Source organism: Rhodofomes roseus, assembly GCF_022264815.1.
Source record: "Rhodofomes roseus strain CIRM-BRFM 1785 chromosome Unknown C8Q71scaffold_1, whole genome shotgun sequence".
Lineage (NCBI taxonomy): Eukaryota > Fungi > Basidiomycota > Agaricomycetes > Polyporales > Fomitopsidaceae > Rhodofomes > Rhodofomes roseus.
This window is the reverse complement of record NW_025952957.1, coordinates 2,238,022-2,252,258: the sequence shown is the minus strand read 5'-3', so window position 1 is coordinate 2,252,258 and position 14,237 is coordinate 2,238,022. Positions and strand designations below refer to the sequence as shown.

At 54.7% G+C, this 14,237-nt stretch overlaps 2 protein-coding genes across 2 annotated transcripts; one reads left to right on the top strand and one right to left on the bottom strand.

Annotated features, from left to right (window-relative positions):
• Window positions 1-35: 35 nt before the first annotated feature.
• C8Q71DRAFT_732083 (uncharacterized protein) lies at window positions 36-2,192 on the top strand. The gene is made up of 10 exons (XM_047922235.1): window positions 36-282; window positions 339-388; window positions 441-466; window positions 521-611; window positions 668-887; window positions 941-1,045; window positions 1,110-1,488; window positions 1,552-1,653; window positions 1,704-2,038; window positions 2,095-2,192. Exons 1-10 carry the CDS (start codon window positions 103-105, stop codon window positions 2,158-2,160), a joined length of 1,554 nt encoding a protein of 517 aa, XP_047785118.1. The 5' UTR covers window positions 36-102; the 3' UTR covers window positions 2,161-2,192.
• C8Q71DRAFT_39676 (FAT domain-containing protein) lies at window positions 2,095-13,968 on the bottom strand. The gene is made up of 17 exons (XM_047918303.1): window positions 12,867-13,968; window positions 12,689-12,816; window positions 12,220-12,635; window positions 10,955-12,165; window positions 9,804-10,894; window positions 7,706-9,749; window positions 4,662-7,652; window positions 4,180-4,608; window positions 4,021-4,122; window positions 3,764-3,964; window positions 3,514-3,716; window positions 3,230-3,467; window positions 3,095-3,181; window positions 2,870-3,047; window positions 2,664-2,815; window positions 2,453-2,617; window positions 2,095-2,399 (listed from the first exon to the last, which is right to left on the bottom strand). The coding sequence occupies exons 1-17, from the start codon at window positions 13,662-13,664 to the stop codon at window positions 2,268-2,270; spliced, it is 10,566 nt and encodes a 3,521-aa protein (XP_047785117.1). The 5' UTR covers window positions 13,665-13,968; the 3' UTR covers window positions 2,095-2,267.
• Between the last annotated feature and the right edge of the window lie 269 nt (window positions 13,969-14,237).

Below are 14,237 nucleotides of genomic sequence, written 5' to 3'. Positions count from 1 at the left end.
CTCCTGCGCACACCGGCACAGATGCAGCGACCTCGCTTCCACCTCCCGCCACTCCCTCTCGTCGCCGCTGCTGCCTCGCTTCTCTCCCTTTGCGCGAATCGCATGGCCGCTGGTGGTCGCGGCAGACAGACAGAGGCCGACGCGTCCAGCCTGAACAATGTCGAACGCCTCCTCCTCTGTCAGTGCGTGTATGAATATGGCTCCAACTCTTGGCCAGAGGTGGCCAAAGTCCTCTCGGCACATCCTATGATCTCGCGCCCAAAGACGTTCTTCACGCCCCAAGTCAGCAGCCATCGTCCTGTTGTAGTACGAGTGGCTGAAGCAGCTGTTGTATCTAGACTTGTTCTGTGATCTATACCCAACTAATGCAAGAGGCCCAACTTGAATGGTCAGTTCAGCATGTCCGCGCGTTTCGCCAATTCTGAGAATGTCGTCGAAAGCTCGGACGCACTCGCCGTCCGTCGTGGTAGGTTTCTGAGTCAACCTTGACTTCTTGACCCAATAACCGAGCGTGGCGCAGCATCTCTGCACCACAAGCTAGCCAGTATACACTGGCAAAGACGTATACAGGAACTCAAAGACTTGATTGCTGCTGAAGAATCGAGATTCAAGTACGTAGCTTATGCGGTAAAGATGCAGCGAAATGTGTTCAGCTGAGGAACACCAGAACTCTCGTCGCAGAGATTGACGACATCCGTGCTGGACGATGGGATGAAAAAGTCAGGACAAATCTCGGTCTGCCCACAGAAGATTCCGAAAGTCACAAAGACGAGGAAAGCCGCACAGAAGAACCCGCGACCGAGCAGCGGGAGGCTACGCCTGCCGTAGACATAGAGATCGACGAAGTAGCTGGCGTCCAAGAATCGCTGGAAGTGGCGTCTGAAACGGTGTGTGATGCTACGATTAACGTGAGCATGTCGAACGGTACTGACCTGTGCAGCACATCTCGGAGTCCGAAGTGCAAGAGGTGCAGGAGTCTGACCTCACTTCTGTTGACCAGTCCAGTCCTTCGAAGGCTGTGGAGGAACCGCTCGAAGACGTCCATGTAGGCCTCTTCCCCCATCGTGCCCTTATATGCAGACCTGGACGGCCGCTAAACGGTACATCAGGAAACGGAAGAGGTTCCAGAAATTGATCTCACTGGCGAGGATGAGACTAAGGAGCACGAGGATACTGTCCCCGCTCCCCAGGAACCAGAGCAGGGCTCAGAAGACGACGTCGACATGGTAGTCGAAGACCAGTCAAGCCCCTTCCCTGCACCGCCGAGTGCTGCTCCAGAAGAAGCAGAAGAGCCTACAGTGACCCCAGCAGCAGAGGCAGAGGATGACACTACAGCACAGGCGGGGCAAGACGAGGAACCACCACCTCCAACTCCAGCGGAGTCGCCGGAGACTGCTCTCGCTGACATGATCGAAGACACCAACCAAGCCAAGCAAGGGGAATCCCCAGAGTCGACAGCATCTCCGGATGAGGCGCAGCGAGCAGACGGTGAGAACCGTGGCGGCGACGAACCGTCTTGTACACTCGAAAGAGAGCTGACGTCCTTGCAAGGCAAACGGAAGGCAACAGACCTAGATGACTCCCTGTCCGACTCGGCGCGAGACAAGAAACGTCCGCGGGAAGACTCCGAGCCCGCTGACGACGAGGAAGCCGGTATGCATTCGTCACTATCACCACGCACCCCCGCTACTCACCCGCCACAGCACCCTCGACAGGACTCAGACGCCGGATAGGTCGTCCGCCCGCCGTAGATAACCCCGTCGTCTCCAAGCGCTTCCAAAACATGATTGGCATGCTGCACTCCCAGATCTCGCAGCACCGCTACGGCAACATCTTCCACAACCCCATCCGCAAGGCGGAGGCGCCGGACTACCACGACATCGTGAAGCGGCCCATGGACCTCAAGACCATCAAGTCGCGCATCAAGGACGGGCTGATTGCCAACTCGCTGGAATTCCAGAGGGACGTGTACTTGATGTTTGCGAATGCGATGATGTACAACAGGCCGGGCTCTGAGATCTATAACATGGCAGAGGAGGTGAGGCTCATTCTATGATTCACGTCTGCGGCGTGGATACTCATGGGCAGTACCAGATGATGCAAGAGAGCGAGGTACAGATCAACGCCTTCCGCCAGACAGAGGGCTTCCACCGGACGTAACATCACACTCATTTTTGCTCCATAATGCGATGTATCCATTCAATTGCGATTGTGACATACGTGTACAGATGAGATAGCAGTCGAGAAAGAAATACAACATTCCAATATCAGAACCAAGGCAGGTACGTCTCCGGCATCTTCGCGAGATTCATGGGGTTCGTTGCAGTAGAGATGAAGTTCGTTACGGTCTGCACCAAGGGCACATTCGGGAGGTTCTGCGGCTCCTTCACGACGATAGCCTAGTTCGAACGCTCAGCACATACACATTCAACACTTTGAACTTTTCACGTACAGTCTCGCGCTCTGCCTTGCAACCCAAGAGCTCAGCTCGCTTGACGATTCCGTCGATCACGCCAGTAACAGCCGTGCGGAAGCTAGCCTCCTGGCCAACCTGTCTGGCGCGGAACGTCAAGACCTCGTCCCGAGCAAACAGACACAGATGCGACTCGAGGTCAAACTGCTGGGGCGTTAGCAGCTTCGCATCGCGATCGGGGCAGACTCACCTCTGGTTCAGTCAGGCAGCGACCGATCGTCATGATGCCCACCGCAAGGACGCCTTCAAGCAGAATCGGGCCCACGAAGTGCTGCATGTTGGGTGTCAGCCGGAACGGCACCACGTCGGGACTGGTTAGGACTGGCGCATGCGGCGACATGCCTGCATTCTCTTAGTGAGTGGCTATGCAGCGTGTAAGCACGGAGAAGATCGCACCAGGAATCAGTTCCGACATATACATCAGCCCGGTCTCGCGGGACAATTGGAAGCGTGACGGCAGACGACTCGTGAGGCAGAATGCGTGGGTCACGAAACTGGTCGATGCGATTTGGAGCGCGAACTGCTTGCGCATGCGCCACAATTCACCGGGTCCATTCATGATCCTCAGCATATACTGATGGGTATGAGTACTATTGTGCGAGCGAAAATGTAGACACCTACTCGGCTGATGACGTCTGGCGGAATCATCTTGACGGCGACCTCATCAACTAGATCTTTCTTCAGAGTGACGTACTCGGTCTTGTCAACCTACGCCTTCATGAGCTGTGTGTTGATGGAGGGAGAAAGTGCTCTTACCCTCCTGCCCGTCGCCTGAAAGGCTTCTCGTACAGCCGTCTTAAGTTTGTCATTAGCCAACAAGACAGGGTCCTCGCGTGAAATGCCTGTTTCCTCGCAGTGTTGATCGTAGATGTCACCGAGCGTGATATAGGACGCATCATTCTGTAGGAGTCGTAGATTGCTCGAACATGGGACCGCGACCGGCAGATGGAAATGGAGATTCCTCTTCCGACTCTCCTTCTTGCGCGAAAGCGTCCTGGGGGAGTGTTAGCTACGGAAGGAGACAGAACTTGCAGACGTACAGATTTAGTGTGCGCAGTAGATGCATGAGACGTTCCTCCCGGCGACAGTGCTTTGCAGCAGGAGTCTGGGCGGCAAACGAAGCCCTCGAGTGATCATGACCGTAGATAGCGAATCTCTTCCACGAATAGCCATGAGTGCGGCAGTGTTCGAACGTCGGTCCGAACTTGAGGAGTCGGACGAAGTTCTGATTGCTGTCCTTGTCCTAAAGCATCGTCAGCCGTTGAAAATAATCAATGGTCTCGGCATTACCTCAGTGTATTGACCCGGCACTTCGATCTCGTCCCATTTGCCATACTGAAACTCTAGCAAATGGTGACTGAGCATGTCCAGAGACTGGACACGGGGTCTTGCATCCAAATATCGCTCGTATCTGTCTCTCCACTTTTGCAACCGCTGAATCAACACGGCCATAGAAGGCTTCCCCTTGATGAAATCGTCGTCCCAATTTTGCTACGTGCACGTGTCATCTTCGACAATTTGAGACCCACAGGAAACTATTGACTTACCCGTATGGGTCCTGACAAACTCTGTGCAAACCTCTCGATAGTCTGCGCAGTCGCGTTGTGCAAATGACTGTCTTCATCTGCGTTGACCCTCAAGGTGCAATACTGAAGATCCATATCGTTAGCGCAAGGTCGTTGTTTTGCTAAGTAAACTGAACCTACGTGGACAGCTTCTTGCAGAAGGATGCATGTGAGCCGGTATATCTCTTCTTCGGACGATGCCCTGAATCTAGTGGAGATATTATCGACCATGGTCTCCATGCTGAGAATCAACAGCGGGAAGGCCGTCTTCAAGATCTGCACTACTTCCTCGACGTAATCCGGTGACTGGCGAGGAGCATGCGGCATCGCAGCATCTGCAGGACGAGCCTCGCCCACAGTACCCGTCGACCGCGTAGGTGAGTGCTGCACCGAACCACTCGCTTCTTCACCCATCTTGATGTCGCCATTAGCGTCTGGAACATTATCATGACCGCCTTCACTTCTGTGTTGCGATGCCGCACGTTGAGCAGCGATGGCTGCGACCTTCGCTGCTTGATGCCTGGCCAGACTCAGATCTTCCTTCGTTGTACGTAACTGGAAGAACAAAGCCTGATGGATACCCAGTCAGCTACCTTGTAACACATCAATGCATGGGTACGCACCTGAGGATACAATTTGGCTAGATTGAGCAGCAGGTACCGCGCTTGCTTCAACTCCCGTTGCGAAAGCGAGAGGCAAAGTTGCGGAATGAGGGTGATCCAGTACCAATAAGCAGCGTCCCCTTTGTAGGTGTCGAAGGCTCGAGAGATCGTGAGGTTACCGTCATCTACGCTCAAGAGCCACAGAACACGCGCCAGGAGTGGTCGACTTTTCCTGCTCTTGTACAAGCCTGCAGCCTGAAGATAGCAATGGACTGCATGCGCTGCGAGCACCATCTCCCCGGGGTTTTCCTTGAATAGACGATCCTGGTACTTTCCCCAAGCGGCCCATCCTTTCGCCTGCATCATGTCTAGCTGGATTGCCTGACCAAATGCTGCATTCGCTTCGTCATTGCGACCGAACTTGGCGTAGAACATAGCTTTGAGCGTGTAGAACTCAGCCTTCTGAGTGGTCGAGAAGTAGATCAAATTCGTATTGTTGATGACTTCCAGTCCCGCCTGGAGGTCGCCCGGTTTCTGGTAGTGGCATCGCGCTTGCTCTCTGAGCTTCAGGAAGGCTTCCGATATCTCGATATTGGGCAGAGTGTAGATCTTGTTGAGTTGACTGAAGCAGACGTCCAGCAGGTCATGCTTTCGAGCGACATGGGCGAATCGATTGATGATCCAAGCTGTCTCATGGTAACCTCGATATCCAAACGTAGGCGCGCTGCTACCGCTAGCTCCTGCAGCTGTGTTAGCGTTGGTGATCATTGGGAGATACTTCTTATTGACGGCGTTGAAGACATTTTGCCTCCAGGCAACGAGGTCGCTCCATATGCTGATATCGTCGTACTGGTTCGGCAGTCGCTCGCGCCAAGCCTGCAGTACCATCTTCAGATCGGAAGACTTCTTCTCTAGATTATGCGGGTGGGTAGTAGCGAGGGAGGTGAAGATGGACACCGATTCTTGCAATTCTACGAACTGCTGGAAGTGTTGCAGCAATGGTACGTGGGCGGCTGAGAGATGGGATGGCAAGTTCGTCCACTTGCGGAGCGACAATTGCATGGCGTCTTCCAAGAGCCTCGTGAATTCGGCGGCCTTGAAGTTCTCGGTACCGGAGGTCTTTACCAGAACGATAAACGCCTCGAATACTCTGCGTCTTGGTGTTGCGACGTCAGGTAGAAGGCCAATCTGTTCTTCGAGCTGAGCTAGCTGATCCGTTATTGCCCAATCCTTGGTACGCCATGCACTTTCGAGCAGCAGCTCATGGTTGTTCTCCGCACGCGCCAGGTCGTACAACACCTCCCACTGCTGCAACTTTTCGGCCGCCAGCATCCAATGATCTTCCCATAAGCAGAACTCCGCCTCGGAGAACGGGAGATTCCCAGCGCGTACCTTGCTCTGCGCTGTCTCGTAAACGCTAGAGGCCTGGTCCCACATGCCGCACTGTTCGTACGCAATGGCCACGTTCGTCTCCGTGTACAGTGCACGACGGCGCCATAAGCCGTAGAAGATGTCGTCTTCGGCCAGTTCTGCATACATTTCAGCGAGTGAGTCGTAGACCGTGTCGCGAACGACTGCCTCATCTTCACGCAGATGATCCAAAGATGAGGTCAGGTACTCCGCGGCGACATGCCAGGCACCGAACGTCTTCGCCAGGTACTTCACTAAGTGCGGCGGGAGATTCATCGGTGGTGAACACGCCAGAACACCCTCCAGCAACGTCTGGACGACATTGGGGCGCAGATCCACTTGCTTGACGTGGTAGTCCTTGCCCAGTAGTGCGATGAAGTGATGGGTGACGTCCATCTGTTCGCGTCTGGACAGACAAGCCCATGCTGCCGGAAACACAGAGACCCAGACATCATGGACTTTCTGAGGATCGAGGTAGAGGAGACGTTGCATGGGTCGAACTAGAGACGAGGCACCCTCCAGGGCAAGAGGTGGGGAGGTGAAAGACTCCTCCAAAGACCCCTTCCGGTCAGGCATGATAGCATGTTCGGAGTCAACGGAGCCCAGAAGCAAGTGCAGCGCAAGGAACATCCAGTTATGGTCCGCAAGTGCCTCCCAATTCTGAACACCAATGATGTATGTTAGGCGGCTGAATAACGACCGAGGTATGCTGACGTCCATTAGGTCAATGAAGCGTTCTCGCAGGGAAAGATCGGCCGCACGACAGCCCAGAAGGAAGGACTGCTCCAGTTTTGTCGTAAGATCCGAACGTCGCAGGCTGGGTTCCGTGTAGATGTCGTAGATCAACTCGAGGTACAGGTTCAACAAGGATTCGGCTCGGTCGCCACGTAACTCGAACGCAGCCATCTTCTGAAGTAGCGTCGCTTTCTCCTTCATGGTAGGATACGGGTCACGCTTGTTCATCGCCCACTCTCTCGCGATGTCCAGGACAGCCTTGCACAGACTATGGCTTTTGGACTTCTCGGCACATGCAACCAAGGCGCTGAGCAACCACTTCCTCTGGTCGCCGAGATAGGCCACGGACGACTGCGAGATCTCCAGGATGTTCAGGATGAGGCGCACGTTCTGCTCGAAACCGGGTGTTGCTTGTGACGACTGGATGTGGTCTCGGGCCAGCCTGCTGAGTAGCTTCATGAGGGGCCCAGCGAACGGTTCTATGCGCTCCGGCGTGATCTGGATAATCGACTTCAACATGAGCAAGACGCCTCGTAAGACAGGCGCGGAGTTGGCCCGTAGCTCCTCTGTGTTCCTGAGGTTCTCCCCAATAGAAGTGTAGACAAATGCGTGGAACTCAGACATTTCCGACGACTGCTCTTCATCCTCTTTGGGGACTGGAAAGAGGCGCACGAGGCGATCGTAGACAATATGGAGTGAGTCCTGGAGACTGCTATCCTCGCTGAGAAGTCCCTTGCGAACAAGCCTTGAGAGAATACCAGCATTTGCCATGCACCATGCGTCGTCCTTCTCCGCGGATATGACTTGCAACACTTTCGCTGAACTCTGTGCTTGAGCTAGCATCGTTGCGTCTCCCTTGAAGTCGTTCTTAGAGGAATACCATCAGACATTATGGTGGCCTGCTAAGCGATGATACGCACCTGCTCGAGAGCACGGGAGAAGAAATGCAACTTGAATGTCACGTCACTCCATCCATTTGGCCCTACTATCGCCCGCAGGAGTTCGAGGGCCCGAGGCAAAATCGCAGCGCGCGTCTGGGCGTCATGCGCCATGGTGCACAAACGGACGAGGTAGCTGACTATGCTCTCACGCAAAGGTAGGGGTGTGGTCCAAGAGCGCTCGTTTGCTGAATCCACATCCATCGTGTCGTTGTCCGAGGAAGGATCAGACATGGAGGCCGCCGCCTGTTGCTCCCAATCAAAGACGACCTGTAGTATCTCCACCGACAAAGATCGACATTCGAAGAGCGTTCGGATATCGTGCGACCCTTGACTTAAGCCGACCTTTGAAATGTAGTTGACGATATGGGGAACAAAGAGTGCCCTGACAGGGTAGAATAGCGAACGTTGTCGGACGATGAGGTGGTAGATGAGGGCGACCTGTGACCACCCTGCCCCTTCTTCTGCGAGGAGTCGACGTGTGGTTTTCGCCCATTGAGGGTATCCGCCGTCGAAAGACTGCGAGCGGAGCAGAACAGGGGCTATGATATCGAGCGCTTGCCGTACGAGGGCCTTGGCTTCGATGTGGGGTGGCTTGAGCAATCCTGTCCAGACACGGAGGTGAAACTTCTGAGGTCCCTCAAAAGCTTCGAAGAAGCGCGCAGCGAGGAGATAAGCGGTCTGCTTGACTATGGCATCTTCACTGGTAATGTAGTGCCAGGCGCAGCGTATGATGTCCTTTTTCGCATCCTGCAGGTATTCTGGATAGCGGTGTACCATGACGGTCGTCAGATGCAGTAACTCCACTTTGAAGACGTCGTCATCTTGCGCAAAGGTGGCATCGTCATTCATCGGTTGCCATATGTGCACATGGATCTTGTTGACGAGGCTTTCATCGAGGAGTCCAAGCTTCGACGAAGAGCGCGCAGCGTGCACCAAAAGGGTCGGTGTAATCACGTACTGGATGAAATGCACCTTCTGCACCTGCGGGACAGATTGGTCACGGAACCAGATGACAAAGCGAGTGAGCACATTCCGCCGGAACGCGAGGTCGTCGCTGAAAGCAATGTGTTGGTAGAAGAACTGGGAGACGTGGATGATATCCCAAGGAAGGTTGCGCGAGAAGACGGAGACCAAGTGGAACAGGAGGTCGATTCGCGGCGTCTGCTGCAAGGCTTTCATGATGATCGAAATTAACAGAGAGTACCGTTGTCTGACGTCGCCGACGGAAGGGCCGAGCAGATCGATAGCGGAAGGTTCGATGTCCCACAACGCTAACACGGCATCCACGACGTACGCGTTCGACGCCAGCCAGCCTGGGATCAGTTCGGCCAGATCGCAACACATGAGAAGCCCAGGCAGAACCAAGCTAGGGTCGCGGCCTTCGAGACATACAGAAACGATAACCGAGGTTCGGGACGCTAGTTCCCTTAACACATTGGCCGCAAGCTTGGCTTGCAAGATGCTTCTCAAAGTGCGGATGTGCCGAGGGAAATGGAGGTGGCGCATGAAGAAATCGACGGCCTCCACTGGATACCGATCCAGGTACTTGGCCAGAGGTTCAGAGAATGGGCTCTGACTGGAGAAGTGCATCTGCGCTTCTGTCTGCACGATAGCATTCACCAGATTCTCGAGGAAGATGTGGGCTGCGGATGGTAAAAGATGGAAGATGTTGGCCAGTCTGACGAGTTTCGTGATGCCTTCGTTCTCTGCCAAGGGTAGTTTTGACGACGCCAATAGCATCTGAGGATCAGCGACGACCCGGAAATGGTCGAGTAGCTTGTGCCCAATCTCTACTTTGAAGTAGTTCGTGAGCAACTCGAGCAGCCTCGCCAGACCCTCTAGCCCTGGTATCGACAACCGTTTCGGATCCGCGAGATTCATCAGGATCGGCCGCAGCCCAGTCTGCAAAAGCTCCTTTGGCAGTCTGCTTTGATGGGTCAGGACCATTCGGAGACCTTCGTGTGCAACCTCCTTGACCTCCAGATTTGGCGAATAGAGTGACTTGAAATACACTCCAGTGACCCTAGTCGAAATTATGAGCACCTGTGTCAAGCCATCGGGATGACCACATCGTTACCTCTGGCGCGTCTGATGCTGCTTGCCGAAGAAGTCGGTCAGCGGCATGGACGCCGTCAGCAGTTTGATGCATGCGACGCGGAGCTTGATGATCTCCATGCTCACTTGCCTCGCATTGTTCCTTCCAATGAGAGCCATATCGTCGGCGTCGGCGAGAGCAAGGGTCTCGTGTAGAAGACGAAGTAGCTCGTCGTTCAACTCTGGCATAGGCGGTTGCAGGCTGATGCAATACCTGACTGCTTCGATGATTCCGATTTGCATCTGGAAGGGTAGTGCGCGGAGAGGCTTGGTATACAGTTGCGACAAGAGTCGATCGCGATTGGCCATGAAGAGTTCCGCGGGTCGTTTGTGGTACAGTTCGCCCAAGAGTTCGATGCACTTCTGCGACGCGGTACGGACGATGGCGCTGGAGCTTGCGAGTTCAGCCATGATGATGTTCATCAGGACGGCCAGCTTCATTCGAGACGACGAGCCTTCTTCACCCAACGGTTGCGACTCCGTGACGCCGACGCGGATGACTTCCAGCAGAACGTCGACGACGTGGTCCACATCGCGAGGAAGGTCATACTGCATATCCTTCAAGACGCACAGAAGCACGCGAATCAGGTCAAGCTCGCGATCATTGACCCATTTCACTCCTAGGCCTGGCAGGCGTGTCATGATACGGATCCCGCTGCAACCAGCAGCCCTGCGTACCCAGGCGTCTTCCAAGCACAAGGCATTGAATCGAAAAGCGATCTGGGCCAGAGTCGGCGCGACGTCCTGCGTGGACACGTCTGGTGAATTGGCCATGTCAACCAACTCGCCGAGGAGAGCAGAGAGCAGTTCCTGAGCTTTCTGGGCCTCCGCAGGGTTGTCGCGAGCGATGCCACGAGGCATTGCGTCGAGGAAACATGACAACTGCTGGCTGGGGTACCTCCTGAGAGCGGTATCCTTCGACGAATTACGGCGGACCTCGGAGAAGATGACACATCTCGACACGTCTTGCAGAGTCTTCTCAGCCCGCTCTTTGAGACCTTCTATGTGTACGGCATCGTGGAGGCCCTCGAGACAAGTCAAAAAGACCTGTTCACTGTCGCGGCCCCTTAAGCCCTTCGTGTTCACAGGGTGAGCGGCAACGTAGGTGCTATGATTGTAAGACGAATGACTTACCTCATGCAGCAGTAGAGCAAGGCATGCCTCGAGGTAGTCATATGCGTGCAGACGGTACGGCGTGCCAACTTTACCCCCGACGAGGGTGGACTGAGCTAGCGTAACGACAGAACTGAGCTCGATGGCTTGTATGGTACCTCCGAACGATACTCGAGCCTTCATCGGTTCGGAGTGATGACCGTAGCTCAGTGAGGGCTCTTTGTCTAAGAGCCGTCGATTGCGACCGCCCAGCTTGCCTAGGATACGTATGGTAGTGTGCGAGTGTTGGTGACTCGCCGGGAGTGGCTTGAGGTGCTTATGCAGCGCTTCCATCAAATCCCGGAGGACGGTGTTCAAAGTCGGGTCCAAGAAATCCGGAGTGAGGTTGTCGATGCATAACTCGAGGGTACGAAGACCTTGGGACACCATCTCCGGTGTGCCCCGCAACGCCAGAACGAGAGGACGCATCAGATACGAGAGGTAAGGGAGGAGGTGTGTGAGACGTAGCGGGACGGTGAGGCACAGTTCTGCGACGAGATCGCGGGTGGGACCTTCGGAGATGAGGAGCTGGCGGTTCAAGCATTCCAGCATTTCAGGAAGTAGAGGCAAAACCTCCTTGTAGAGCAACTCGAATCGGCCGCCGCCGCCTCCAATGGCCCGGAAGAGAAGTCTTAGAAGGAGGAAGTAGTTGTTAGGCCTCGTCGCCTTTGCTGCGAGCGGGAAGCAGTCCATGATCAACTTCCCCAGGTGGGATGCTAGAATAGGTTCGTTGGACTGGGAGAAGAGCCCTACAGCGCCGAAGGTCAGCTTGAACATCCGGATGACGATTGCGGCCGTCTTATCGTCACGGCCACCGAGATCGGGCAAGTGATTGACGAGGAACCGCAGTACGATCGCAACTAGCGTCGCAGAACTGGGCTCTTTGCTGAACAGGGCTTGCACCAAGTGCATGACTACTGGATGCTTCTCGGCCTTGGAACAGAAGAAGTCGATCTTCTGGGTCCAAACTTCCTGGAATACATGTAGGTTGACCTCGTTCAGGCCGAGTCCAAGCCACTCCAAGGCATCCTGTGCATCTCGCGTCTCGCCATCGAATGCGCAGACGCAGCGAATAGAACTGTCGAAGAGACGTGCGATGACAGCGCCGTCTGCGACCGGCGCATCGCATTTCTTCATAGCGCCCAATGTAACGCGAAACCCGGGTATCAGCGTTCGAACCAGCTGGCGGTGTCCTGACGTGGATAGCCTGATGAGTACTGTCCTTCTGTTCCGTAGTGCAAACTCACCGACGAGAGCGTCTCCTGGCTTCTCAACAGCATACATAGCGCCACCGACGGGTCTTGCCTTGTCAATGGTCGTGTAGTCCACGGAGATATCGTCTTCCTTTCCTTTCTCCGCTTTGCTCATGTTGGCAACCTTGTTCGCCAAATACGCTTGGGTGTCGGCCAAGCTGCTGACCTTGTCTACGGTCGCGTCCAGCACAGTCCTGAGCGTACGCGCGGCGTTTTGTGGAGTATCCTTCGTCGCAATATGGTCCACCAGCCCGTATATGACCTTAGCGCACAGATGATGCATGGATTCAGGGAGACGAGGATCCATGAGATGACGCAAGAAGAGCATGCAGACATTAGTGAGCTGCGTCGGAGTCATGTCGGATTTCAGGTGATGAGCGAGGTCGCCTGCACAGGCAAAGGCGATCTGCCTATAGCAGCGGTCTAGTCAGACGCAGGCGATTGTGACTACGAAAAGGCGTACCTGATAGCTTCTCTGCAGCCAACTCCTGTACCCCATAGTACCCGGTCGTCAAAGATTTTGTCAATGTATGGTACTATAGCCCGGCGGTAGGGAGAGCTAAGGACATGTCGAAATACGACCATTAAATCCTGTTGACAATCATGAGTTGGGAAAAGTGGATCGCGAGGTCTATGCGTACTCGTCGCGCAGCTATCGCACTCGGCGGACAATCTTGGAGGAGGCGGACGGCGGTGATAGCCAAGGTGTCCCCTTCCGCTCCAAACTGTTCTGACCCTCCACGGTACATGAACGCGAGGCACGAAAGCAACTTGATCTGGGCAGACGTAAAGTCTGAGAATACGGCAGGGTTCTTGAATCCAGGTGCCATTCCCGCCCAATGGCCTCCCATGGCCTCGTAATCCTCCTTGGCTTTTCGTTGGATAGGCGCCTCGACCATCAGAGCAGAGACGTTCAAGGGAAGGATTTCTTGTAGTGCAGGAAGAACCATTTGTTTGTATGTCTGAGTAAGCGAGACAGTTGCCATCGCGTACTCCCCTAGAACTTTGAAACTGCGGCGAGCAGGGAGCGCCACATTGGCATCCACGACAGCAGAAGTCTCCGACAAAGTCTCGTCGACTAAGCCTTGGATGTTACGGAGGACGTCTGCGTAAAGGTCCAAATACTCCTTCAGCAGCTCTTCGGTGAGCAACTTATACGAGCGCGCAACTTCTGCGAATATCTTGCAGCAAACGCTACCGTTCTCCTCGTTGTCGTAACGGAGCAGATACAACATTCCAGAGAGGAGAGGGCCAGCCTGCGGTTTCACTCCGTCGTTCGCAGGTAGGCGATGAATAATGTCCAAGAGGCAGCGCCTGAACTGAAACTCCAGCGAATCTTTGCTGTGAGCGACCTCTCCGGACCTGAGGATGTCCAAGAGGATAGGAACCATGTGCGGTATGACGCGAGCTGCCTCCGCCTCTCGCACTACATCTATCATTTCCCGCAGCTCGTACGCAACATTGAGCTTCGTCTTTAAGTCTGAGTATAGATGAGCAGAGTGCGAGGATATTAAGGTCAGTACTAGTGCAGCCACTTACCTGTGCCAGGATCAGCCACACGGGCCGCCCGCATCTCGAGGTCGGCAGCCGTGGTGAGGGTTTGCGTGCCGTCCATGGTGGACAGAGGCACGGGGAGAACAATCCAGAATCAACTGTGTCCAGTGCCAGACAGATTGGGAGGGAGGGCGAGGACAAAGCAGGACGTCGGTGGCACTGACGGAGGCGGGGGCGAAGCTAATAGACAGGCGCGTCGAAGGCGCGAAACCCTGAAAGTCGCGGATCACGCGTATATCACGTGCTTGAGGTTTGTGGCCACATTACATTTAAGGTCCGAATTGCGGGGGCTAACCTTTCAATCACTAACTTCATCGGGGATCGAAAGTGAATACAGTAGAACACCGACGTTCGGAACACACACGCTCAATGACTTGAACAAAGCGACTCCGATATGCGGACGTTCAACTTCCTCCGGAGCAAGTAAGTAAATGTGGCTCCCACCGTGGTTCTGCTTC